A 27,974-nucleotide genomic window follows, 5' to 3' on the forward strand; every position below is an offset into this window, starting at 1 on the left:
CCGCGACCGGAAGCTCCACGTGGTTTTGACGGGCCACGTGGACGAGCAGGTGTTCCAGGCAAGAGGTGGAGCGGTTCGCCGGCCTGGCTGCCCCGTCTCCCCCATGGAGGAGGCCCTGCGGAGGCAGCGCCCGGGGTCCAACGCCAGGTACCGGGAGCGAGGTTTCTGGGACGCGCGGTACGAGCAGGAGGGCGCCGACCCCACCGAGTGGTTCGGGGGCTTGGAGTGTTTCCGCGCACAGCTGGAGGCGGAGCTGAACCCGGGGGACCGGATCCTGGTGCTGGGTAAGTGGTCGCCCTCAACCCTCAATGGATCCAGAGACGTGCGTGGATTGGGACATGTCCGTCTCTCTTCCTCCAGAGCCTTACTTTAGTCTCTAAGACAGTGTTCTTCAACCTTGGCAACTTTAAGAGGTGTGGACTTCAACTCCAAGAATTCCCCAGCCAGCCATGCTGGCTGGGGAATTCTGGGAGTTGAAGTCCACACCTCTTACAACTCTTAGAGTTTGAAACTCGAACTTTGAGTTTGAAACAGTGGATTGTTTCGCATTCCCCAGAATTTGAATCTAGTTCTGATCTAGGGCAGTGTTTCCCGGGCATTCTGGGAGTTGAAGTCCACACACCTGAAAGTGGCCAAGGTCGAAAAACACTGCTCTAAGCTGTCAGCCAGATTGATGCCCTCCAAATACGTTGCACTCCCCCCACCTTTCCAGCCAGCATTGTAAATTTTATTTATTATTTGAAACTCGAGTGAATGACCCTGACAGAGCAGGGGAAAAGAATTGCACAAAGGGTGGCTGTTATTCATTGAAGTAGCAGCTTTTAGAGATGCAGAGAAGGGCTTTTTCAAATAAGATGTGTCAGTGTTAGATCTGAACCAGGGAAACCCAGGTTGCTTTCCATCTAAGGTATGGAAACTTCCTGCCTGATAGCGAGTCATTGTCTCTCAGGCTAGCCTACCTCACAGGATTGTTGTAGAGAAACGCTGGAACAGTAGAGATACAGTATGTATTTTGACTTGCATTCTGGGGGTAAAAGTTGGAATATAAGCCTAAGAAACAGATAAGTTCTTCCCAGCATCCAATTTTCATTCTGTGATGTTTTTCTGCTCTTTGTAATGGAGTGTGAGGCTACCTACTGAAGCTGAGGGATAGAAGTGTCAGAAAAGATGAAGAAATGTGTTTCTCTTATGCATTGTTAAAGCTCTAATATAGTTTCTTAAACTTCTTAAGCAGTTTCTTAAACTTCTTACTTTCAGAACCCCTTCCCACTTTTAAAAATTATGGAGGTCCCCAAAAGAGCTTTTGTTTGTATGCAGTATATTTACCATATTAAAAATTAAAATTGACACATTCACTGCCACTACCGTGTCTCATGATTATTTGATGGGATTTCAATACTGTATTATTTTTCAACATAGGTTGGCAAGTAATTTTGATTTTGAGGACCCCTGAAATAATTTTGATGTTGAGGACCTCTGAGGGGGTCTTGGGGGACCCCCAGGGCTCCTGCGACCACATTTTAAGGAACACTGGATTAAACCAATTTATGGAGGGCTGACTATCAACAGCTGTTGGCCATAATGCTATCTTGAAAGACTAATCAGAAGGCCCATCGCTCTCACCTCCTGACTGGTAGCTGGGGAATCCTGGGAATTGAATCCACACATCTTAAAATTGCCAAGGTTGAGAAACACTGGTATAAGTAGTATTGTGTAACAAACTGGAACCATTGTGTGTTTGGCTCAAATCATCGTGTATTTAACTCAAATTTTGCTACAGTGGGCTCCGTTCTTAACTACGGATCATCCGTAAACCAGGCATTCTTAACCCGGGGACTCCCTGTACCCTACAAGGTGGTTGCAAAACTCAGCAGATCAGATGTTTGAAGTGACTGATGTGGCTGATGAACTAATTAGGCTGAAGTGACTAATGGAATTGCCACTTTTTTAATGAACTGAAATATTGTTAGGGCTGGGTGCTTTTGCAGAGAACAGATAACTACAAGAGAACCATGCCATACCTCATCATACAGTATGATCAGTGATTTCCTCCATGTAGCAATTCTGCAATAAATAGATTGGTTGCTTTGAATAGGTTTCGCAGCGGCTGCATTCCTTAAACTCTGTGTGATCTGATTGTTTTAAGGTGAAGCAGGGGATCTAAATTCTGCACAATTCAGAAGCAAAAAATAAACAAGAAAAAAATCTGCTTTTGTTGGCCTCGGTGAATCATTTATATCTTAGCCTCAGGCAGTGTTCACACTAACCCATAATGTGGCTGGTTTGATGTGAAACCATCCATTGTTCATAAACAGTGGTTTATGGCCTAACATCACAAATGAATTCTGTGAATTATAGTTTATTCAATAAATCATGGATAAGTAAATAGATTGGCTTCCTGAATCTCTGGGTTCTTCAGCTGCAGCTTTCAGGCTGCATTTGAATTGCAAAAAAAATTTTTTTTTGATGCAGCCTTAGAGGGAAAGAAGGAAGGAAGGAAGGAAGGAAAGAGACTATATTTTTTAGGATGTCATTTGGAACACAGAGTACTTTTCTGGAAATTTAAGGATTACATTATTAATTTCTTTTTCCATTAGAAGAAAATTAGAACAAGTGGGGGAGATCTAGTAGTGGTTTGCAGTTCTTTGAACTGATGGCTTTTGGGTTGGGTGAGAGTCGGGCAGCCTATAAATTAAATAAATAAATGCATATCCCTTCTTTAATATAACAGTTCTGCATGTTGGCTAAAGAGTGAAGCATATGAAAGACCTAATCCAAACCATTTTCCCAGGAAAAAGTCAGTTTGGTCTAGTGCTGAAAGCCCCAGGCTAGAAAGCAGGAGGCTGTGAGTTCTAGTCCCACCCGAGGCATGAAAGCCGGCTGGGTGACCTTAGCCAGTCCCTCTCTCTCAGCCCAACCCACCTCACAGGGTGGTTGTTGTGGGGAAAATAGGAGGAAGACGGAGTATTATGTATGTTCACCACCTTGGGTTATTTATAAAAATAATAAAGGCGAGATAATTTTTTTTTTAAAAAGAGCTGGGTATTCAAGGAACTAAGACCCCCCCACATTCCTTCGATACCTTTAGCAAACAGTTATTTATTGTGAAGTCGCTGCATTGCTCGTTGCACGTGCTTGTTTTAGCTGTGAGCGAATTAAAAGAACTCTAACTTCGAGACTCCACTGTCGCAATAGACTGTACTGTATGGCCACTTTGTAATGAAACAGCCATTCGATCCTTTCCAATTATCTGGCATTTCTTGGTGAGGTTTCCATCACAGCCCCCCTCGCGTCACTTTTCTTTCCTCATGCACGGATAAAGAAGTGTTACTCCCCTTGGGGGGCTGTGTGGTGTGGGGCTCTTTGCCAATCTGCCATAGTGGCGAAATTTTTGGTAAACAAGGAATAGCCGCTTGCCCTTCGTTGCCACCAGGGGGCAATGTGGCACTCCCCAGAATGGATGCGCTAGCTCCTGAGTCCCCAACGTGGTGCCCAGGAGCGACTGGATCCTGCCCCACCTCATTTTATTTTGAGAGTCTTTTAATTTAAAAAAAAAAAAAAAGCCTAAAAGACTGGAAAAATGAACATGTCACAGCCTCAGGCATGAACTATTTCTAACAATGCCTCTGTCCCTAGCTAGACCCTAGAGCAGTGTTGTGCAAACTTGGCCACTTCAAGATGAGTGGACTTCAACTCCCAGAATTCCCCAGCCAGCTCCACTCATCTTAAAGTGGCCAAGTTTGGACAACACTGCCCTAGAGCCATTCTTAGAAAATAATTAAGGCCTGGAGGTGGCACTTGGCTTGGAAGTGTGCCCACCTGCCCAGAAACAAAGGACCAAGGTAAGCTAGGGGCATGCTAGGAGGGCTGGGGAGCAGCCTTGTTTGGCTTCTGGGATATAGGTGTCTTGTGAGTGGCCACACCCCCCAGAGCTGCCATTTTGTGAAAGCGCCCGTGACATTCTCTCAAAACCTCAGCTGTGCCTCGACCCTTCCTCTAGGTTTCTTGACAGTATCTGAGATTTATTTCTTCCATTTATATCAGGCCTTTCCAGACACTCAAGGTGCCATCCACAGCACTCGCTCCTCCCAGTCTTTAGATAAAAAATAGGATCTTAGTTCATGTTCTTACCGGAATTGCAATAGGAGCACTGTTATGAATGTGGAAGGATTGGTCTGTCTGACTCCTGGGCTTACTTTGACTAATAGTAGGGAGACATCACCTTTGGATTCTTGCCTTAGCATGAGGACTAGGAACTTGTTTCCCATTTTACCTTTAAACTTCCTAAAACCACGGCATAGCACAGTAAGGCTATAATTTGTAAATTGTAATTGCATCTGTAATTTGGTTTGGGCATAAAGCAAAGGTAAAAAAATGCAATCTCTTGATGTCACATCGCCCGCCAAGTATGTAGGGACAAAAAAAATGATTTTTTTTTTCCTTGTGGAGAGTGGGTAATTGAAAAATCAAAATGGACACGTGGGCTCACCTCCTTGTGATTGCAGTAACTGAGAAGGTGATGTTGGAAATGCAGGAAGAACCACAAACTAAACCAAAAAAAAACCAAAAAAAGAGCATTTTGGTCTGTGGTGAAGGCCCCAGGCTAGAAAGCAGGAGGCTCTGAGTTCTAGTCCCGCCTGAGGCATGAAAGCCGGCTGGGTAACTTTGGGCCAGTCGCGCTCTCTCAGCCCAACCCACCTCGCAGGGTTGTTGTGGGGAAAATAGGAGGAGGAAGGAGTGTTAAGTATGTTCCTTGCCTGGAGTTATTTATAAAAAAAATAAAGGCGGGATAAAAAAAATCTAAATCTAAAACAAAAATCTAACCACCCCCCTTCCTGGTGTTGTGTTTTGCTTTGCTTGTTGTTCGCTGTTCTCGTGATTTCAACTCATGTGTCAGGACTTTTCACAACCTGACTCAGATTTGTTCACCCAGAGCTCTTGCAAAGTGTATTGTGGAGTAAGAGTGATTTGTTCGCCAAAGTGTGCTTTGGCAGCTGCCATAAACATGATGTGCAGATTGCTAATTGCACAAGCCTTAAATATTCGGCCTGTCTGTCTCCTGAATAAAAATACACCTATTTTAGTGTTTCTCTGCAAACGCTGTGTGCTGAAAATATTTTTAAAATTTATACCCTGACTCACGGGCTTAATCAGGAAGCTCAGCACAGTTCCTCTAAGTAAGATCCTATCCCCTTAAAAATAATGTTGCGAAAATCCATACTTCTTGTTCCTCCCTCCTCCATTAAATAAACACGCAGCATTTAATATTTGGAAAACAGCTTTTCTGGAACACGGTCCCTCACACAGAGGAGACAGGAGGTGCGGTTTCATCCTACGGTTCCACTTTTGCAGACTGGATTGTTCTGCCTTTGCAGAGGCTTTTCCGAGGAACCTTCATTCCTGGTTTTTAGAGGAAGGGCGATCGCAAGTTTCTAGTTCTCAAGGTGGCCAGGAAAGCATGGTCGTCCCCTGCCCAGCGCAGCCGATTTCCAGAGACTTCACTTGGTTAGACGTGGGCAGTCACCTTGGCGTCCAGATAGCTGGCCTCGTTTTCCTTCTCTCCTCGGTGCATCTCCCGCCCCTCGCTTCAAGGTGGGCGACTGCTGCCCCTCCCGTGCCGGGCTTGACTTGTTCGCTCAGGCTGTTCATTCTGCAGGTGCGGTTTCCCTCAATCTGAACGTGGAAATTGGTGGGAAGGACAGGTGCAGGGCAAGAGGTGTCGCCTCTTCGGAGAGGTTTGGGTCCCTCCTCGCCCCACATTAAGAAGTGGTCCCAAAGCCAGAGGGATGGGCCCCGATGCTCCTCTCCAAGGTGCTAACTCTCTGTTGATGGCAAGCTTGACATTACAGTAAAGGAAACGTCTCCTCCCGCTTCTCTGTCCTTGGTTGGGCGGATTGGACTTCCTGAGCACGACTCCCGGTTGTGCCTCCAATTTCCTAGGAAGGATTCAGGCCCTGCTGTTTGTTTCCTGGGGTCGCTGCATCTCCTGGATCAACAAGTTAACCAACCCCGGGCTTGCCAGTTGGGAAGTCCCACCAGCCTGGGAACAGCTCCGAGCCTCTGTTGGACCCGGAGTGGTTTAATCTCTCTAATCTCATTACTTTGCTCTAGTTTTTAGCCCGGACCTTCCTTAATCTGATCAACGGAGGGAGGTTTGGGTTTCTAAACACACTGGGATTAACGGGGACTAATTCCCCGATCCTGTTAGGGGACCCATCTGTCTGATCTGCGATTAACAGAAGGTTCATACTTGGTGAAAGAGTGGCAGGAAGGAATCCAGGTGGGGAGTGGAGGTAGCAAGGCATCCGGTCTTTTGAAGGTTGATCTGCTCCAGCAGTGTGATGGGATGAGTCTGCGAGGAGGAGGTGATGGGGGAGATCAAGGCTATCAGGAAGGAGGGGGTGCATTCTGGGGGGGGGGGAGGCAAGAGGCTGCACAGTCCGCAAGGGGAGCATGAGAAGAGTAAGAGATCCAGGATAGCCACTCCCTAGAATCTCCCAGGGTATGTCCACTAGTTGCTGTAGTATAGATTTAGTCTGGCAAGAATCAGTCTATATGGTGTAAGCCAATGAAGGGACTGGACTGTCTCATCGTTGTTCTTGGGCTGGGCCTGGCAAGCAGGAATGGTAGGATCCTGGCTTTGGCATTATAGAGGGAGACTGATTCACATCCAAGACAGCCAAAACTTCAGAGCATCTTCTGGCCTCCTTAAAAATATGCCCCTTTCACCCAAACATGAAACAACCTTCCCTAATTTCTTACCCAACCAATCTGTTGGGATTGAACTTCCCCAGTGCATCTGAAAAATGATACCTCGGGGCAGTAAATTATAAGCTTTCCTGCACTAAAGTCCACATACAGGTAGTCCTCATTTAGCAACCACAAACTCAGCTGTTAAGCAAAGCAGCCGCTAAGTGAAACTGCAATTGTGCTTATGATCTTACTTCAGCTTTCCTTTGTTTTACAGACCTGTGAAGGTCGTAAATGTGAGGATTGGTTGCAGTTGCTTTTTCATCACTGTCGTAACTGCAAACAGTCACTAAATGAAGGCTACCTATACTGGATGTTTCATAGCTATTGTCAAGCATTCCTACAGAATTCCTACACAGATCAAATGCCATGGTCCGTAGCATGCTTCCTTCAAATATCAGGACTCTAGCAAGACTTGTTTTGGGCCTGATCCAGAGACAAGGGTTGAAATTGGTCCTATTTGGTGGTGGCCATATCAGGCAGTGCTGCTTGTACAAGGACAACTTACGTTTCTTTGGATCAGGCCTCAGTTGGGTAGCATAAAAGCCGTCATATCCTCAAGCGGTCATTGTTTTATAGAGACAGAGAGGTTGTCAATGATGGCTCTGAGATATTTTCCATGCTGGTGGAATTGTCATTTTGATCCTTCCAAACTGGCTGCACATACACTCACATGTGCTGGCTTTAGGACTTGTACATCTCCCACCTGGACTGGATTTGGAAGCTAAGCAAGATCAGATCTAGTTTGTTCTTGGACGGGAGATTCTAAAGAATTTCAGGGCTGTTGACTAGACCAGGGTTTCTCAACCTTACCAACTTTAAGATGTGTGGACCTCAAGAATCCCCCAGCCAGCAGGAGAAACACTAGACTGGACTATTTTTTTTTAAGTACCAGAAGAAGGCAAATGTGAACCACTTTTATGATAAAGTAGAGAAAACTCCTTGGATGTGTACCTGGAATCAGGTTTGAGCAGAAGGGAGTTTTGACTTTATTTACATTTTCTCACGGTTGTCTCATTATTGGTTCCCCCTTCATGTGACCATTGGCAGCAAGGGCTACCAATCATTTAAAAAATGAAGCAACTAGGATTCTGCTAAATACTTTAGAACAGTGTTTCTCAACCTTGGCAGCTTTCAGATGGGTGACTTCAACTCCCAGAATTCCCCAGCCAGCCTTGCTGGCTGGGGAATTCTGGGAGTTGAAATCCACCCATCTGAAAGCTGCCAAGGTTGAGAAACACTGCTTTAGAAACTACTGAATTATTATTTTTGGCTTCCCCCTTGTCAGTTACAAAACACTAGTCCATGAACTCCTAACTTCCCGGGTAGAGAGACTAAGAGGGAGTTGCAAACAAACCCAGCTCCCTTTCTCTTATCACAGATGACCTTCTCCACGGGATGGTTTCATTACCACCATCCTGTTTTGCTTCTCCAGTCGTCTCGTTCTCTTTGGTGGCTGCTAAGTATATCAAGTCCTATTTTATTTTTATTTTATTTGGCCCCTATTTTTGCAGACCCGGAGCGTGATGGCTTAGGAGGATGGTGTAAATACAAAGAGTCTTCTGAATTTAACCATGGGAGAAACTGCAAGGGTTCAGCTGACGAAAAGGGATTGCAAACATGGTTTCCTTTCAGTTTTAGGTGTGGATTAAGGAATTTAGCTAGAGGCAATGGTGCTTGTGCAAAAGATCTTGGGACTGCAAACTGAACAGGAGCCAGTTGGGTGATGTGGCTGCAAAGGAGGTTAATGCAGTTCTGGGCTGCCTTAAGAGAAGGTTAGTTTCCAAATTTCAGAAAGTAAATCATTCTACTTTAATCTCCTTCGGTCTGACCCACCTCGAGTGCAGATCTGGGTGCCACATTTTAAGAAGGATTGATAGAAATTGGAAGGGTTAGGATTGAGAAAAAGTTTCACAGGTCTCAAAACCTTGCGTGCTATTTTGCCACCTTGATTTGACCCAAGAAAAGTGTTCTCTTGATAAGAGTTTGGGAAGTTATCTAATGGGGGAGGTTTCTTTGCTCACTGACCAGCCCATCTGATTCCTAATCCTAGTTGTTGCTTGCGTGTGTGTGTGTGTCTGTAAAGATATTTCTATACTGCTTCTAGTTATAGAAGAAAACAACCTATTGCCCATTGAAGACTTGGGAGAATGTTTTTCCTCCCAAAATGTGGAGTCAGCGTGGAAAGGAATCCTGGTTTGCAAAACGAAACAGAAATGTTCTGACCATTTCTGGTCTTTCTGAAATGATGGAGTTTTAGGCCGGGATTGTACCCCATAGCTAAAGGCTGCAGCCTCTGCATTTTCATAGACCACTAGCCTCCTTTACACAGCCCATTAAGCCTTCTTCATCTCTCCTCAGTTTTGGGGTGGTAGGAATTCCCCCGTTGGGTCTGTCCTTTGGCATTTGCAGCATCGGCCAGCTGCTCTTGGCATTCATAAGTGCCGGAAACTTACAGAGCAGAAGGGAAGCAGAATTCTGCTCGAAAGCCAAACCCATGCACTATGGTTGTCTTCGGCAGCCCACTTTTGGAGTTGCAGATTAGTGTCCAGGAGGGGAGTGGGAGACCCCTTGGGTCATAAATCCAAGGGTTCAGGTTGATCCAAGTGAAAACCAGTGGTCTTGTCTTCAGGTGCCAGGCCTCTGTGCCTCTCTCTATCCAAGGAGGAAAAGGTGCCAGACGTATGAATTCCCAGCTCTGTGCAAAAGTAATTAAAGTGCCTTTTTCAACCCACTCATTAACCGCTGTTTCCTCACTAATTAGATTGTGATCTGTGGCACCCACTCTGCCCCATTTTCCTCTCTTTTCCTCTCCCCGCGGTCCTTCCACTTGTGTTTCTTTGGATACAGAAACCTACTCGGAGAAATGTTGAGTGCAAATTCATGAAATTGGCCACCTTTGTAATTGGGCAAGGAAGTGGGTGATGGGTTCTGTTCTGGGAAACAGAAAGGCCTGTAGCTCTGGCTTAACCAGAAGGAAAAGATCTCCTGTTCCTTTAATCCCAGGTGATGGCGGAAGGGAAAGGCACTCTGGACATGCTCAAAGGCAGCTCTGGGTCCCCAAAGCAATCCTGGTTCAGTTTTGGTTGTTTGCTGCTTTTAATGTTTCCATTAGAGTTAGATCTATGTCTGGCTTGTGCTCCTGTAATATTTTTCTCTAGAAACGTATTCCCCACATGTAGAAAACAAGCAAAGCGATGAGGATGGACTATAAACCTTGATGTGCTAAGTGTTTATAGGCAGAGAGCATTTCTGCAGAAAAACTTTTGATAACATGACTCCTACCTGAAATGGTGTAGCCTCCACCTGGGTAGCACGTCTTTGTGAGAGCTAAGGTGAACAGTTGTAGCTTTTCTGGACCAAGAAGGGTAGCTCTTGCACATTTGGCATGGAGTGGACAGCTAGAGGCCATACTCCAGAAAGTAATGTATGAAGCTAGGACAAAAACTAAACTTGATTTCAGTCCATTTACATTTAAAGTAATTACAATTAAATTGAGTTAATATTGTTCCTCTGCAGCTGTGACTTTAATCATTTTCCCCTTCTGTCACAGTAAGAATAACAATATAGTAATGTTTTTTTGAGGTCCTGGGTGCCCTGCTTACACAACTCTGGATTAGTTTGTTTCTGAAACAGAATGGAAATAGAATGTAGGCATTACACTCTTAGCAGTTGAATTGTTGAAATTCAAGTTCTTGATGTTAAATATTGCTGAACAGAGGGCAAACGAAAATACACATATTTCAGGGTGAGGTGAGAATTTCAGCCTCCATGCACAAGATCTGGACTTCATAGAAATGCGGATCTGTATTTTTACTTGGTAGATTTTTGATGGCTTAAACCCAGAAGCTGTATTTTAGTGGCATTTCTGATAGTTAAGCTAATGAGAGCATTCGACTGGCATGAGCAAATACATGACGTTATCTATCTGTCTAAAAATTGTATACATATACAATTAACAAAATCTTTAAACTTAAAAAAAACTTTTAAAAAATTAGAAAAGAGACAACCCCAAACAAACTAAAGATACAAATGAAGAAAGAATGAGAAAAAGGAAAAAAAAATCTACCTTATATTTTATAACTTATTAATAGTCACTGGTTTACTAATGAATACACTATTATAATATGTACAACATGTTATCATAAATTATAACAAAATCACTGCCAGAGTAACACATATTGCTGCATCCTGTGATTAGTAGAAAATATTGCCTTTTCCAAAACAGATAGATCACACATTTCTGACAACCATTCCTTGACATCTGAAATAATATAATACGTCTAATTTCACAGTGTGATTCTTTTAGCCACCCCCCACACTTGATACAGCCATAATTCATCAAGTACCTGACTTTATAGATGTGAAATATTTAGCTGTGAAAAAGTTTAAAGAGTTGGGGTGACCATTGCTCCCACCGTGCACCACTGATCGATGGCTCTGTGGGAAATCTTTGAGAATAACCAACTCACAATTATGTCTTTTGCAGGCTGTGGGAACAGTGCTCTGAGTTATGATCTTTTCCAGCTTGGGTACACAGACATCACCAACATAGATTATTCCGCCGTGTGCATTTCAAGCATGCAAGACCGTTACGCGCATTGCTCAGGCTTACATTGGGTGGTAATGGATGCCCGGTTCTTGACTTTCGTGGACAGAAGCTTTGACGTGGTCTTGGAGAAAGGCTTTCTGGATTCCATGATGGTGGAAGAAAAGGATCTCTGGAATGTTTCCGTAGAAGCCAAGATGCTTCTGGACCAAGTATTAACTGAGGTGAGTGGCATGAATCCTTGCTGATGAGATGCTACCCCAAGGTTTGGGCTAGACAGTGGTTTTCCTGATCATTTAGAGCAGTGTTTTTCACACTTGGCAACTTTAAGAGTTGTAGACTTCAACTCCCAGAATTCCCGAACCAGCCATGCTGGCTGGGGAATTCTAGGAACTGAAGCCCACATCTCTTAAAGTTGCCAAGTTTGGAAAACACTGATTTAGAAGGTTTCTTGTGTCAGGCTCTTCCCAGTTGTGGTAGTGGGGCATCACTACTGGTCTTTCTTATGTCTCTAGTCCTCTGGTTATAAGATGTTTTGAAGCCACATCTGTAATTTTATTTGATTGGGAATCAGTGATACTTTAGTTGAGCAGGATGTGAGCCTGAACTGCAAATAGGCCTTCATTCTGGTGGTCCTACAGAGCCCCCCCACCACCACCCATTCTCTATTCCAACCTGCTGCTGCTGCATTCCAGATGTGTTGGATTTCAAATCTCCTAATCCCTAGCCAGCATGATCTACTCAACTGCACCAGGATGAAACAGGAGGGTTGACCCCCAGTTCCCCTCCTCTGCACATAAGATTTCCCCACCACCCCCCGTCACCCCCATCTCAGTTTTCCTTCCCACAAACCCTAAGGTCTGCCAAATAAAATATCTGACCAGAGTCAGCCATGAAAAAACTCGGGACAACCTGTGCAAAATAACATCCACGTTATCTTGGATCTTAACTGCTGGATTCACACCACCCACTAAACCTGGATAAACAAAATTCAGTTGCTGAGTTCACAGAGCCTGTTCTGCCCAAGCAAAGAAGCTAAAAGGTGGCTAACAAGATGGCTTGGTTCACCCAGCATGCTAAGACATTATCTGGGTTGCACAGCATAGGAACCCACCGTGCTCCAACCTCATTTTAACCCCATCTAGTGTGCTGGGCAAGCTTGGCTGTTCAGCCATTTCAACGCAGGGGTGGATGTCCTTGGAAAATCTGAGAAGAAAAGGGGACAGGGAAGGACCAGCTCCCGTTGCCCCACAGACGCAGCCCAGACAGATATGCACCCAACTCTCTTGTCTCTGTTTCTTCCAAGAGAAAAACCTTCAGCCCCCCTCCTTGGGGACATCAGGGCCCCCTCTTCTTCCTCTTGGCACAGCGTTGGGAAGTGGCAGCCGGGGCAATGTGGTCAGGGCTACCCCTTGGCAGAGATCGCTTGTGCCCTTTCTGGCTTGGCATCAGTTGGGCAGCGGGGAAAGATTGGCTGATGGGTTCCAGGTGTCCTTCCAGAAGCTGAGCTGGGAATGCCTGTACAGGGGGGGCCTGTTGAGCAAGAAGAAAGGTGGGAAGGGACGAGGTCGATTATCCCAAGCCAATTTTGGATGCTGGCAAGGAAGCCCAGCGTTTTCTGCGCCCTCGGGACGGCCCTTGCTTCTAAGAGATTCCCTCCGTGCCAAGGTGCCCACTTCCTCGTCCCCCTCCTCCCCCCCGAAGCCACCAAAACAAAGCCCAGCCGCCTGCTGTTGCCACAGCAACACTTCGCTGTCATAAATAGCAGCCTGCAGATGGCGGTATTTCACTCCAATCCGCCCTTTTTACGGCTTCTGATTAAGGGTACAGCCCCAGGGAAGTGCCTGGCAGCCCTGCCGAGGGATTCAGAGCAGGGAGGAACCGGCCACGGATCTGCCGGCCCCGCCCTGGAGAAAGGTGCCCCCAGAAGCCTGGACTTGCAAGAGTTTTTGAAGGGGGTGCAGCCTGTCTCCCCCCCCCTTTTATCTCAGTTGCCCAACTTCCCCACCTTCTCTCCCCAGTTTCCATCTCATTAGCTTACGGATTCTTCCCTCCCCTCCCCGAAAAAATCTGACCGGCTGGCTCTCCCTGTTTCCATGGCAACCCCCATCCCTCGCTGGTGGTACTGACTAGGTCGGGGGGGGGGGGACAAGCGAGGTTTTCTCAGGGATGCTAATTGGGCTGTGGCAACCATACTGAATTTGCCTGGGGGGGTGGGAGGGAATCAGGCGGGGGGGTTCTAGCCACCATGTTCCATGAAGGGAGGAAAATGAATGCATTTTCTCTTTCTTCTCCATCCCCCCCCCAATTCATTTTTCCCCTTGTTGTAAAGCTCTCCAAGGCTTTTTTAGGGTGCCAAGATGCTCCTTTGGCTTCCAGTGGGAGGAAGATGGAGCCTCCTGTCCAGTTTGTCCTCGCTGGCCTGGGAAGACTGTCCACTCTGGCCAGTGAGTCCAGGCAGGCTTGGGAACGAGGCCATTTTGCCCCCCGAGTCTGGATCCCCTCAAGTTCCCCTCCTCCCTAGCTAGTCCCTTGCTGGATTGATGGAAGTGGGGAATCCTTGGGTTCACCCCTCTCCTCTCTTCCACTGCCCCTGAGAAAGGTCGAGCCCCTACATGAGTCTCCGGGAAAGGGGAGGAATGGATCCATCCTCCCCACTCCCTGCCAGGGGAAAGAGGGGCAGGAGGGGGGCCTGCCCTGCCTCAGCTTCTCTTTGCTCAGCTTTCACCTCTGTCTGTCATCTCCCCCCGTGGCCAAACAGACCAGCAGCATTGGGTCTCTGGCCAGGTCATCATGCCTCAGTTGACCTCTGCTGCTGACCTCATGACCATTGGAATCACCTTTCCTGGGAGCAAGTCCTCAAAAGAGAGGAATCTGATGCTGGGAATTGAGAGGTATCTGCAGAGGGGTGGGCTTTATGGACTCAGGGCACAAATGAAAGGAGATGCCACCTCCACAGATCAGGGAAATGGGCCTTCTCAGTCACTTTGCCCTTCTGTGGAATGGCACTTCCTTGGACCTCAGGAACTGACCAGGGATGTAGAAGTGGCCTTGGGGAAGGCATGAGAGTACCGTGAAGGGGGAAGGAAGGCGCCAGCCATTAAGGAGACTCAGGCAAGAGATTACATGGCCCAGAGATGGAAGGAGGCATGAGAAAGAAATTCAAAATAACTCCACCTTGGTTTTGTTTGATATAAGATGAGAAACTTGGGAAGACTTCTACAATTGATATCAGCCCTTTGAAGTAGGCCAGGTCAAGATACCATGGGAGCTCGAGGAATGCAACTTTATTGATTGATGTAGGTCTACTAAGAGACACATTATATATATTTCAGACACTTTATGCGAAGACCTAGCTCTCTGGAAAAGATGGAAGAAAAGAGAAGAAGAGTATGACCAGCAGCAAGGTGGATGGACTCAGTTACAGCAGCGATGAGTGTACTTTTTGGAAGACCTGAAAAACCAGGTTAGGGACAGATCGTCATGAAGAAAACCTTACCTGTGTGGTTGCTAAGAGTCAGCAATGGCTTCATGGTCCATAGTCAGTCATTATCAACAGAATCTTGGAAGCCTGTCCAGGTTTCTCTCGATGTCCCATCTTATACGAAACATAACCAAGGCAGAGTTATTTTGAGTTTCTTTTTCACACTTCTTTCTATCTCTGGACTGTATAATTTCTTCTCACTTAGTCCCACTTAACAGCTCACTTCTTCTTTCCCCCCTTAGTGGCACTCTCATGTTTTCCCCAAAAGGCCTTCACCAGAGCCTTCTCACCTGGTTTCTAGGAAGGGCAATTAGAATACGGTAATTCCATCAGGCTTCGGAGGCTGGAATATGGTGATCTTGATTTGGGTTTTTACTGATGATTGTTCCCAGGTCTCTATGTAGCTTGGGTCATATTATTGATTTGTTTTCTTTTTATTGTATTGTTTTAACCCAGTTCACCAAGGTTGGGATGGGTGTTGCTCAGAGTCCATGACCAGAGCAGCCTATAAGCTCAGTAAAATACAACAGATAAAAATCAAAATGGCTTGGGGGAGAAGAGATTTCCTAGGTAAGGCTTAGCCTCTGTGCTTTGCATTTCTTAAGCCTCCCATTTTCAGGAAGCCTTTGACCATGTTGGCTGAGATACAGACAAGGCCTATTCAGAGGTTGTGAGATCGGGCAAGACTGCCTTACTTTTGACTTAATGCAAATCACTGCGTCATCACAGAAAGTTTTTTAAGACCTATCAGGAACATGCAGAAACACGCTTGCTAGTACTATGCATTCCCTGGGATACTGTTCATAGAACCCTAATGCTAAATTTTAATCAGTTTTAGATAGGAACTAAAATAGCCAATTTTTGCCATTTTTAAGTGCTTATTTTGACACCCACATCAAGGAACACCAGAAGAACCCCTGCAGGTTTACAGCAGTCCCGAGAACACCACTTAGGAACTATTGTCCTATTGAAACTTAACTCCCAAAATAAAATCTTTCAAAATAAGCCCTTGTGGGTTTATTCAGCAAACTGTGGTTAAGCCAAATTATGATACAGCATGGAATAATTCCACTCTCCCCCAGGTATTCTCATTTAATTTTGGTGTGCCTGTTTCAGATTGTACGGCCATCAATATATAGGCATCAGTTAAATCTTTTGTAAGGGAAATATATAATCATCATATACACAGGACGGTGCTAATGTAGTGGTTCTTAAACTGGGGATAATTACCCCCAAGGCGGTACTTTGCGTATATCCTGGGGGCAATGGAGCAATTTTGTACTTGCTTATTTGTGAGTCCAGTTTGGGACTGTCACCACTAAGACACTTGTGTAAAACAACAGAGTCTGTTTCTTGGGGGTGGTAGTGACAATCTAGACGGGGTAAAGGGATAATTGGGTCCAACAGTTTAAGAAACGCTGTGCTAAAAGTGGGATAGAATGTATTTTGAAGAGTGAAGGCTATGGAACTCCAGGAAGATGGACCTCAAGCATGTCTGGTGTTCACTAACACTCAGCTGTTTGAAAATGGCTGTTCCTTTAAAATACAATAACTGCATTTTACTATGTGGATTCCCTAGTCCCCCCCCCCCCCCCGTAGCTCTGTGCAACAGCGTTAAACTTACTGATAAAGCACTTGGTTTCTGTCACCAGGCCTGTGTCACCCAGCAGTTACTCTTTTCAACTTCTGATTGCTGCCACCAACTATTCCTCCTTTCAACCAGGGTTATAGAAACAAAGCCAAAAGAAGGAAAATGGTTTCCCCTTTTCTGCTAATGGAGCAATGTAAGGCGGTGTTAAGGCCAGTATCTTGTAGTCCATCTGCAGTAGCCTAAGATTCGCATGGCATATCAGATTACAAGCTCCCAAGTCACAAGTTGTCACCAAAACATCTGTCTGTTTAGAGCAGTGTTTCTCCACCTTGGCTGCTTTAAGCTGTGTGGACTTCAACTCCCAGAATTCCCCAGCCAGCATGGGGGGGCAACTTCAGCTCCCAGAGTTCTGGGAGTTGAAGTCCACACAGCTTAAAGCAGCCAAGGTGGAGAAACACTGATTTAGAGTTTATTAAGAACACATGGGAGCAAAGAAAAAACATGGGTCAGTGTTAAGAAAATGAAGGAAGGGGTGAAGGAAAGGACAATGACTTGACCAACCTCAGACGGAGATTAGGTCTCGGAGAAAAACTAAAGCAAATCAGGCTGAGTCTTGAGTTCCCCTCCAACCCTTAACACGCCTCTATCTAGTTAATCTCTTCACCTAGAAGTCCAGTGGGTTTCATAATTCCTTCCTAAACCTTGAGCAGGTTTAGACTGCTGTCTTTCCATCTCCACAACCAGATGTTGCTCCCAGAAAATTCAAAAGTTTCCAGCAAACTCTCTCTTTGCTGTTTAAACTCACGCACGCCTGCTCAGGGATTTGGCCAGCTGGTCCTCAGAGGCCTACTTCATTTGAGGCAGAAGAGATTCATCTGTAGAAGAGTTGTAGGTGCCCTCTGCCCAAAGGGAAAGTCTCCAGAAACTTGCATTGTTTGAGGTGCTTGAAAAATGTTATTTTTTTCCCCCCTTTGAGGCATACTAGGAATGCCCATACTAAAGAAAGTGTCTTGATGTTCTCCAGATGTTTTTGCACTTTAACTTCTACAGGTCTGAGCAATCGTGGCAGTGGGCAAAGCTTTCACCCATTTCCTGTGACAGTCTTGTGGCAGTTGCTGTATGTGGTACAGAAACTGACTTGGGCTTACACATTTTACACCCACAGCACCATTTTTAATCCTTCAGTGGGAGTATCCAAACGGTACAATTGTAGGTTAGATTCAAGGAGGTCCACTCCATTTAATGCAACAGATGGTGTTCTGCACTGAAAACTGACTCTTTGGAGAACACGTTGCTGTTCTTACGCAGAAAGCAAATACTCAGAAAACCATCTTTGCTTCCGTGTTACAGTGAATAGTTTATTGGAGCGATACATGAAAAAAGAGTGCATCTCTCCCTTGACCCTCTTCACACTTCTGGTCCCCAAACCTTGTCTCCTGAGTCAAACCTTTCAGTTTTTTATTAATCTGGTACCTTCTACATAGGCTGGGCTAAACTTCTCCCAATTCTTGATATCGGGAGCTTTCAGCAATGTGCTTTCACCCACTTCCACCTTGGTTCAGTCCAAAATTCTCGTACCTGATTTCTCTAGCCCAGTGCAAAAGGCCAGCCTGTCCAAAAGTGTAAGAAGGCAGCCTCATTCACAGCTTTGGGCGTGCACGTGGTGAGGCAGAGTTGTGGGGGGGGGATAAAGTTTTGAACACCCATTAAAAAATCTTGCTACCTATTGTGGGGAAGCAGTCAGAAAAATAGGAACTACCCCCAGCTACATACCAGAGAGGTAGGAAGGCTCATAGCTGCGTTAGCCAGGCCCTGCAGAGCGGTTTTAGATCTGTCCTGTTTCAGACTGCAAGAGGAGAGATCACTTCTCCACTCAGAGAAGTGTGATGAGTAGTAGGCAAGGCTAAATCTTTTCCCCCTGAGATGCTAGCCTTCTGCCTGCAAGGGGAGACCCAGTGACACAATCAGAGTTGGAAGAGAGCATCAAGTCCAAATCCCTGCTCAGGAAAGGAATTTAAATTAAAGCAACCCGGATACATGACTATCCAGTTTCTGCTGGAACACACCCAGTATAGCATAGCCCACCACCTTCCTGGACAGGAGGTTCCACTGTTGGACTATTCATTCTGCTAGCACAGTGTTTCTCAACCGCAGCAACTTGAAGATGTGTGGACTTCAACTCCCAGGATTCCCCAGCCAGCATTCCCTTGGTTTCTCATGGCTGAATATGTTCTGCTGTTTAAACCTCTCTTCAAAGAACTTGGTTTCTAGACCCCTGATCCATCTGCCCTCGTTGCCTTGCTCTGGGCACGTTTTGATTTCCCTGCCTCCTTTTTAAAACATGGTGCCAGAAGCTTGAAGCAGGGTCTTACAGAATAACTTGAAGCAGATTAAGATGGAACTATTATTCCTTGTGACTTAGAAATGAAACTTCTATTGATCCAGCCTGGAATCACATTGGCCTTTTTGGCAGCTACCTCACACAACTGGCTCGGTTTATGGGGCGCTCTTCTCCCAAGATTCTTTTCATCAGTGCAGGTATTCCCCATCCTATACTCACACAGTTGTTTTTGGTTTCCTGTGTGAAACAAAGTGTCTCTTGGGACTGCAAAGCCCAGAATTCCCAACCAGTCTGCAAGGTAGGAATTGGGGGCATTCTAATCCCGCTGCCCTTGATGGATGCTAGACTGGTGATCTGTGTGGACGGATGGTTCCAGAGCTAAGTAGATCAGCTGCCTCCTAAAGTCTGAATCTTGACATCTTTACCAAATATATAACAAGCCCCAGGTGTCCCAACTGGAGAATGCAAATTCCAGGATGGCTGGACCCCCTTCTCCACCTTTTAATCCCCTTCCCTGATTAAACAGCCCCCAGAGACATTGCCGTAGCAGCAGCTGGCGAAATGCTTTTGACTGCAGGCGGTGCTGGCAGGATGTCAGAGTTATGGGGGGAGAGTGTCATGCTGGATCCCAGTCAGACCTGTCTGAGCTCATGAATTAATCCTTTCCCCCAGTTTTGCAGTGTGAGAGTGTAAGGACGATGGGTTGGGCTCACACAACAGGCTGGACTGGGACTGGGTTAAAATGAGATTGTGTGGTTGGTGGTGCAGTATGTTGTTCAAATTCAGCCATCCCACCATCATATGGTTTATGTGGGCATTGGGCGTTTAGTTGTCACAAAACATTTGTTCAATTCTTTGTGCTTTATTCACCCAGAGTCCATGTGCTGGGAGGACCCAGCTGTTGAAAAACCTCCCAAACTGGATGCCGTTTGCACGAGCGGCTCAAACAGGGGAATGATCTAAACTAGACATCAACAAACTGCGTCTCAGCCCTTCGTCCTCCTCCAGCTTTGCCAGTGCTCTGGACTCTCATCCTAGCCTTGTCCCCAAGCCACAGCTGCACACGTGCTAAGCAGGGTTGTGGTTGTAGAGGAGGTGGGGGTGCGGGCAGTGAGGGAGCTGAACCAGGGGAGCAAGCAACCCCAACCCACTGCTCAAGACTGAGCTCTTCACTCAGCCCGAGGCTTCCTCAGAAAAAGAGTTTAACAACAGGCTTGTGATAACTAAACCAAACCAATTGCATAACCCTCCAGGTCTCAGGTTCATGATGACGCCAATTGTGTTTCGTCCACCCGGGTGCCGTGTATTGTGCGAACCTGGCCTGTTAGAGAACCAGTTTCAGGAGTATGGTTGAACTTCCTCTTTCCTGTGAGGGACTCTGTTCCTCACCCACCACCCCGTGCAGAGCTTTCGGACTGTTTGCTCTGTGGCTTAGCATGATACAGTCAAGCAAACAGAAATTTCACCTGTAAGCCATCCCTCCCCTGGGGCATGATCCAGCCAGAATAAAAGTTAACAATTAAGAACTGAGCTCCAATAGAAGAGAATATCTGTAGCTCAGGGTTGAATTGTGGAGTCCTTGGTGGTCTCTGAACTTGGTTGTTTGCTTGCAGACTTTTCATTACCTAACTAGGTAACATCATCAGTGCGAGGGAGGGTGGGGTTTTCTCCCTGCTTATATACAGTAGCTTGCCCTGCCAGTATTGGTGGGGGTGTGGTTTTCTCCTTGGTAGTTCCTTGGTTAGGATATTGTGTTCTTCCTGATCGTTTGTCTGGTGTTGATCCCTGCTTATCTGGGTGTAGGCTGCTGGAGGGGACGTGTTCTGGTCTTTTTGTTTCTTTCTTAGCTTTTTTATTGTCTCTTGAATGGTGTATAAATGTGGTTTATCTCTATGTGTTATTGATGGCTGATTTGTCTGAATGCCAAGCTTCCAGGAGTTCCCTAGCATTTTTGGATTTAACTTGGTCTGGGATGATCACAGTTTCCCAGTTGAAACTATGGCTGACTCTGTCCATGTGTTGAGAGATTAAGGAGTTTCCATCATGTCTTCTGATTGGTAGTTGGTGTTCATGGATGTGCTCTGCTAGTCTTTTGTCCTACACAGTGGCTGTTACAGTCCTTACGCTATATGTTGTAGATAACCCCTGTTTTTTCTTCTTGGGGTACTGGGTCTTTTGGTTTACTTAAGGTGTTTTGGAGGGCTCAGAGGAACTGAGGAACGCCCATGGGATCACCACTCTCAGCACTCATAGCAGAGACCATAATGCAGCATCTAGAAACTATAACACTCCCACACATACAACCAAAAGAACTATACTGCAGTTAAACGTATGCAGAAATAATAAAATCAGTATATCAACCCAGCAAATAATAGATTATACTTTATTCAAGAATCTAGGAAGATTCAGCAAACTTTTTTTCAACCAGAGGACTTTTTTTTTTTTTTTTTTTGCACTGTAACATTTGGGGTCCCTGAGGGCCACAGGTGATGTGAACCAGCAATGCTGCTCTCTAATGGCTGTTTTTCCGCAACTAGAATGTGCAGTGCTGCTATGGGGGGAAGCTTAAAGGGTGAAATTAATACCTTACGAGACTAAAGTCACCCCTTTTCCCCAGTAGCTCCCTCCCCGTGAATGTTAAGGGGTAACATTACCCCTTGAAGACCATCCCGTCAAAGGCAGAACTTACTCCCAGCCCACTCTTGGGTTGTTTGGGGAGCTGCAGTGTGGTGTGGATGTACATGTTGCCCTTCAAGGTAGACCTGACTATGAAACCAAAGTCATGTAGGCCAATGCTACTTCGATTGTAAAGTTACAGTAACAGAATCTTGCATGTCTGAATGCACCTTCCCCTCCCTCCCTCGTTTTCTCAGGTTACATTCCTGCCCCAGACTCAGATTCTTTTTCTCTGACTGTTGCCTTGGTTGTGGCTCTTCCTCCTGTCCCTCAAGGCCATTCCCTCCTCCCTTGACATCTTGTGTGAATTTACCAGGTACGGTTATGATAGCACAAACTCTGTGCACCTTTTGCTCAATTATTGCATTATGTTTGGCAGTGACTCTCCTGCCCTGTGCCCCCCAAATTTTGGCTTGCTCCTGTCCCTTTTATTGGTCATTTTCTTTCTCAAGGAAGACAGAGCAGGAGGTTGTCCACCAACCTGAGAGCCTTCTTCTAGCACAGCTAAAGTTTATGATGGTTCCTCAGCTTAGGACGCCTCTGATTTTGACAAGCCTGACCCTCCATCCTTGCTGTCATTGCACCTGGTTTCAGCCATCCCTTATCCTCACGTGTTCTCTGGGCAGGAGCAGCTGAGAAATCAGGAGAATAAAATGGGGCATGATAGGAGCATATAAAGTTAGTGGGGAGACAAGTTCTTCACTATTTTCGAATTGTAGAATCCAGTGGAGATCATCCGAAGCAACAAAATTGTGAAAGGGTTAGTGGAGAAACTGTTCACGTTGCCCTAACTAAACTAAGGGATTTATGTTTTCCTTCCCTGTCTCCATTGGTGATCCATTCACAGGACTGACTGTTGTGTACCCCTCAACACCCATTTCCAGAGCCCCATCCCCCCTCCAGGTAAATGTGGCATTTTTTCCTCCTTCACATGTGCCAATTTGCTTATGTGCCATCACAATATCAACTCTTAGTGACCACTTAGATGTTCTCCATGATAATCTGATCCCAGCAATCAGGTTTCCCAACAATCTTTAATCAAGTCTATCCACTTGGTTGCTGGTTGTCCTCTTCTGCTCTTTCCTTCAACTTTTTGCAACATTGTGGACTTCTCAAGGGAGCTGGGTCTCCACGTAACATGTCCAAAATATGATAGTTTGAGCCAAGTCATTCATGTCTCAAATGAAAATTCTGGGTTAATCTGTTTTATGGTCCAGGTGCTGTTTTTCCATGTTATCCTATTCTCTAACACAGGGTTTCTCAACCTGAGCAACTTTAAGATGTGTGGACTTCAACTCCCAGAATTCCCCAGCCAACATGGCTGGCTGGGGAATTCTGAGAGTTGAAGTCCACACATCTTAAAGTTGCTCAGGTTGAGAAACCCTGTTCTAACACCAACATTCAAAGGGACTCTTTTTATCCTACTTCTTCAATGTCCAACACCTACAAATCCATGACCTGAATCCTCCCTTAAATGCCAGAAAGCAGTGCTGGGTGTTTTGCTCATGCCAGGAAGGAGACATCATTGAACCATTGTCCTGTGGCCCAGGTGAAAACACGACCCTAGGCTGAAAAGGGCTACCCATCCCTGATCTGGGTGACACCACAGTTTAGTGGTACCTCAAATGCTTTGCTTGCCTGCAGACCCAGCTGTGGTTCCAGCTACTCCAACTGGGGAGAAGAGGATTGGGGAGGGCGAATGCAATGAGAATACCTCCCATCCTGAGATCTTAGGAAGTCGTTGCCAATTGGAATAAGTTCATTAACGTGCTTTGTTTCCTGGGAGCTTCCTGGAGTAGTTCCTGTGTTCTTGGACTAGCCAGAAGGCTTTTTCTCCAACCATGTCTGTCCCACCCAACCAAGTCAGATTAGGGTGATGCAGCAGGGAGGGCCTTCAGCTGCTTTTTGCTTCCAACACCTCCCCCCCTCTCCCATTTCAACAGTGTTACAGGAGCAGGGCGAAAAGGAAGAAAGGTCCGTTCTTCATTTCTGCTAATGGAGAAAAACAGGGAGAGGTTAAATCCCGTTTCTGGCAGTCAGTCTACAGAGGCAGAGGCCTTCCAAACCACATTCGCAGCCTATAAACTCCCAGGATACAAAACTGGCACCCAAATGCCTGTTTTAAAATGGTATTTAGAGTTTATTAAGAACTCATGAGAGCAGAGCAAAGGCGTGCCTGGTAATTAGCCTTGCAGAAAAGCATTAGGATTCAAGGGGGAAGGGTGACCCAAGGAGCAATTAGGCCTGTGTAAGATGAAGATTAAGTCTAAGAGGAAAACTAATATTGAAAGAAACCTAGCAAGACTTGTCTTGAGCATGTACAAAGTCAAATCAAACCCTGATGCCAGTTTCCTGCTACCTTCCCTCAACTACAAGTCTGTTTGTTTAGGTTCCTTTCTGGGATCCTGGAAGATTTTACTCTACAACCGATGCTCCTTCCTTTCCTTCCCCATAGCCAGGTGCTCCTCTACAGGGAAAGAACAAAAGCCTCCAGCAACCTTCTTCCTTGCTATTTAGCCTCAGGAGGAGAAAGAATTATTCTCCAGATTTGCCTTATTAGAGGGCAATTGTGGGGTGAGCTCCTGATCTCATCAGGAGCTCTAAAAGTCTGCCTTGCTAGAAGCACCCATTACTCTAACCCTCCCCAGTTTGATACCCTCCAAATATGTTGGGGCTGCAATGCCCAGAATTCCTTGCCAGTCAGGGTGGTTGGGGAAGCCCCTAATTTTCCAAGCCTGGGTTAGGCATTGCACCAGTGTGCCACAGACTGACAGGCCTCGCACGACACGCTTAACCAGATCAGGTAAGGACTTGGCAGCTGGCCTTGTCCTACATGCCCAGCTTGCTTAGTCTTAACCTTGATTGGTTTTGTGGTGACTTAACATGTTGGATGAACCCAGCCAGGTGGGAGCATTGATAATGCAGTGACTTGAGTGCTAAGCTAATTCAGAAAGCCCCTGAAGGGTGTTGTTGTGTGAAGCAGTCACTGACCTCTCAAACCAAGATGGTTCATCTCTCTTACAGAGAGCCATTGTACCATTTCCCATAGAAAAAGCTGGCATCTCTTGCTTCCATTGAATGAGGAATTTAAATGCTCCTTCAGCATCTATGTTAGCAGTGGCTGGTCTGCTTATATAGAGCGCTGCTCAGCTGTGCCCTGAACCAGAGACAATTGGGCGTTGCAGGGTAGGATAGATATCCAAGAACATAGGGCTGCGATGCTTTTGGTACCCATGCTAGGGGAGCTGCCTGATAAAAAGCTGATCTGCTCAAGCACCTTGTAGTCCGTTTAACCCCGAGATGCAGCGTGGATTTGACATCCTGGAGTTGTTGAACGCTCTTTTCCCCGTCCTAAGGGGACTGTTCCAGCCTCCCGCTACAGGCTGTTCTGGTTAGCTGGTGAGTCATGGAGGGATGAAGGGCGTTCGGTCCCACCTGTCCTAGGGAAGGGGGGGCCTTCAGCAGTAAAGTGCGGGGGTGTTCCCCAGCTCGGCTGGGTAGGCTGGCTGCACCAGCAGAAGCTGCGTAGCGGGCAAAGGGAGGGAAAGTTCCAGCCAAGCCGAATGCTGGCGCCTGAGATCCTGCGGCCGCAGCGTTTGCATGCTGATCACGCCAGCCCTGGCCATAAGTGCCTGTGACTTTGGATAAAGCCAAGCGAGGAAATTGATGTTCTTTTCCATCCTATTAGTAGGAGTTTAGTTCCAGAGAGGAGAAAATGATGATTAAAAGGGTCAGTCCACTCAGCTGCAAACAAGCCGTACCTTGGACAACGTGTCTGGGTCAGATCTTGGCTTGGGATTATTCAGCTGGGGGTGGCGGGGGGATGGGAAGCTGTGCAAATTGCACATTGACCAAGGGCGAAAGGGGAGTGTCTGTACCGGCACACGGGCCCCAGGAAGTCAAGGGGAATCTCATTACAAGAAGGGTCTGAAGGGCTTGTGTTTCGAATTAGCGTGACTCTGTCAGCTGGCATGGGGAAGACCCTTGCTTGATGCCCCGGGGCAGGACGGGCCAAGGCTCTGATATGATCAAAGGCCACGTTCTCTCCTCCAGAATTGGTACTTTCAGACATGGGGAGGTGGAGGTTTCTCGGAGAAAAGAACAATACTGCCACATAACATCAAGGGCCCCTTTTCTATTTCCAAATACAAGCCAAACATGAAGGTGACCAGTTTCCCTGTAATTTCCCAGCATGAGATGTTTGACAGCCCAGCTACCCATCTTAGGGGATGATGATGACTGTGACAGTTTATTGTTGCATGTTAATGACCAAAGTTCTCTGAGAAGATTACAACATTCTTTAAACATTCCAAGTCCTGTAAACATTAAAAAAAGCAATAAAACGATAGTGCGATAAAAAGTCGTATGGGGAGAGGTAAAAAAACCACTCTTCTGAGATAGCTCAGGCCATTCAGAAAGTGAACAGAAAGCTGGATACGGGAATCGGAGTGTGTTAGATGCTAGTGGTCAGCTGTGACTCCTGGGGATGGTGCAGACCCATGTTCTCTGTCGGGACAGAGTGGTGTGTTTCTGGACTTCCAACTAAGCTCAGATCATTCCCCGCCCCAATCCATCTTGGTGACAATGAAGTTTTGTCACCAGGGGGCAAGGGAGATGGCGGAGGAAATGGCACCAGGCAGGAAAGAGTCAAACATTGAATGGGTGGAGCAGGGTGGCCTATTGGAAGGCATCTGTCTCCCTGACATTCATCCTGAATTTAACTCACAGGTATGTTACAGGCCTACTTCCTTCAATCCACCTCCTCACTACTTCATCCCCTTGTTCTGGTTTTGGGGATGCCATTGCTTTCCCCGTTCACCTGAGGTCAGCTGCTTTTGCAGACTCCAAAAAGGAAGCTTTTCCGGTCCGTGGCATCCCACGTCATCCTTCCCTTCCCTTGAGAGGCTGCTGAACACTTCGCTTTCTGTGGAGAGTTCCCAAAGCAACAGGACGTGCTGAAACTGCTACCAGCTTGGAGGGGAAGAATGGGTGGGTATCGGGGTATGAGAGGTGTTGAGGCAGTTCCTGCCCCATGGAGTTGATAGACCTGGCAAGAAAGAATTCAGAAGTGGTGAATTAAGTCTGAAAAAAACAGCCCTGAGCTCAAATTTCCCCAAGTTCTAGCTTGGCAATGCCATTATTCTTACCTTTTCTGCAAAAAATCAAGGGTGCCATTGTTAGCCATCATCTTGGCCTTCACACCTCTTGTATGTTGGCATGAGTGTGCATTATACTAAGCAGCAGTCTGGCCTCTGGACCTCTCTTGCTTGCCCCCAGCAAGGCAACCAGCACCCCTTGACAGCTTCAGAGGAAGGTGATCTGGCAAGGAGGGCTGTGCTGGGCGAAGCCTTCAGCTGGGGCAAATCTGTTCATCTTTCAGGTGCACAGACTCGTTCTCCATTTTGGTTCTCTGAAGGTGAGGTGGCTCTCAGCACTTCCGCTGCTCATCTGATGTACTGGATTCGGCCCTTGAGGCTGGGACAGATGAGAGAAGAATTGTAAAACAACACAAGTAGGAGATTCCAAATGACAGTGCAGGGAACAGCTGAGGGGTGTGGGAAGAAAACAGGAGAGATGTTATGTGCCGAAACTGGTGAATTTGAGAGTACTCAAATCCAGCCTGGGCCTGAGTTCTGTGTAACTGTGTCTGTGTTTTCTCCCAGGTCACCCGAGTCTTGCAACCCGGAGGAAGGTTCATCTCCATCACATTTGCCCAGCCGCATTTCCGCAAGCGCCACTATGCCCAGCGTGCCTACAACTGGTCCATCCGACACACCAGTTATGGAAGTGACTTCCACTATTTCCTCTACGTGATGAAGAAAGATGGGGTGTTATCCTCCTCCGACTTGGCCCTGGGACAGAGCCTCCATCGGCAGCCCTCGCCCCCCAGCCCCGTGTGCACCCTCCAAGAGCCGGACCGTGAGAATTATCTTTTCAACATTCAACTCTGATCTCCAGGGAAAGAATACCTTGAGGGAAGGAGCGGCTTGGGGGACAAAGACCTAATTTGCCCTCTGCTCGAAGGCCCGTGCCAAGATACCTCTAGGTCACCTGGGGTAATTCCCTGCATTTTTAATACAATTTTTTAAAAATCAAGCCTCCTCTGCAGTTGGCAAGGGGGGCCCGTTCCCAGGGGAATTGGATGGGAACGCTTTCTGCTGCCAACTTGGTTGCAGAAAATAATTTTTCTTCCCTTCCACCCCACCAAGCTCGTTCTTTTGCTCACATCGTAGAATTGTGAACTGGTTTGTGGAAAGCAGAGAAGGGAGGTGTGAGAACCTGAGGACTCTGTTTAATCTTTCCACTGTGCTCTGAATTCTTAACTCTTTCCGAGGCTTTTCTGAGACACCTCTGTTTTAGCAGACTTCCTGGAAATTAGGAGCGAGGACGCCATCTGGATCTCCAACAAGAGACCATCTCAGAGGGTTGGTGACCCAACTCCTCAACACTGCTCTCTGGTTCTTCCCCAGATTTCCCATGGGGGAGGAAGCCTCAACTTGCCTACCAGGCACGTGTGAACACTGCCTAGAACAGTGTTGTCCAAACTTGGCCACTTTAAGAGGAGTGGACTTCAACTCCCAGA

General features: G+C 46.5%; 1 protein-coding gene across 1 annotated transcript; it reads left to right on the forward strand.

Annotated features, from left to right (window-relative positions):
* Window positions 1-10: 10 nt before the first annotated feature.
* Window positions 11-27,974, forward strand: EEF1AKMT4 (EEF1A lysine methyltransferase 4). Its single transcript, XM_088132038.1, has 3 exons — window positions 11-284; window positions 11,240-11,523; window positions 27,055-27,974. Exons 1-3 carry the CDS (start codon window positions 104-106, stop codon window positions 27,340-27,342), a joined length of 753 nt encoding a protein of 250 aa, XP_087988164.1. The 5' UTR covers window positions 11-103; the 3' UTR covers window positions 27,343-27,974.

Source organism: Python bivittatus, unplaced genomic scaffold, assembly GCF_059951505.1.
Source record: "Python bivittatus isolate LINGU-HERP-01145 unplaced genomic scaffold, Pbiv_v1 ctg000980_np1212, whole genome shotgun sequence".
NCBI classification, from domain to species: domain Eukaryota; kingdom Metazoa; phylum Chordata; class Lepidosauria; order Squamata; family Pythonidae; genus Python; species Python bivittatus.

What these genes read in the sequence shown, in the direction of transcription:
- EEF1AKMT4 (XM_088132038.1), top strand. Translation starts at nt 104, where the DNA reads ATGGAGGAGGCCCTGCGGAGGCAGCGCCCGGGGTCCAACGCCAGGTAC. An exon ending in GGACCGGATCCTGGTGCTGG is followed by an intron (nt 285 to 11,239) that starts GTAAGTGGTCGC and finishes TGTCTTTTGCAG; the next exon opens with GCTGTGGGAACAGTGCTCTG. An exon ending in TGGACCAAGTATTAACTGAG is followed by an intron (nt 11,524 to 27,054) that starts GTGAGTGGCATG and finishes GTTTTCTCCCAG; the next exon opens with GTCACCCGAGTCTTGCAACC.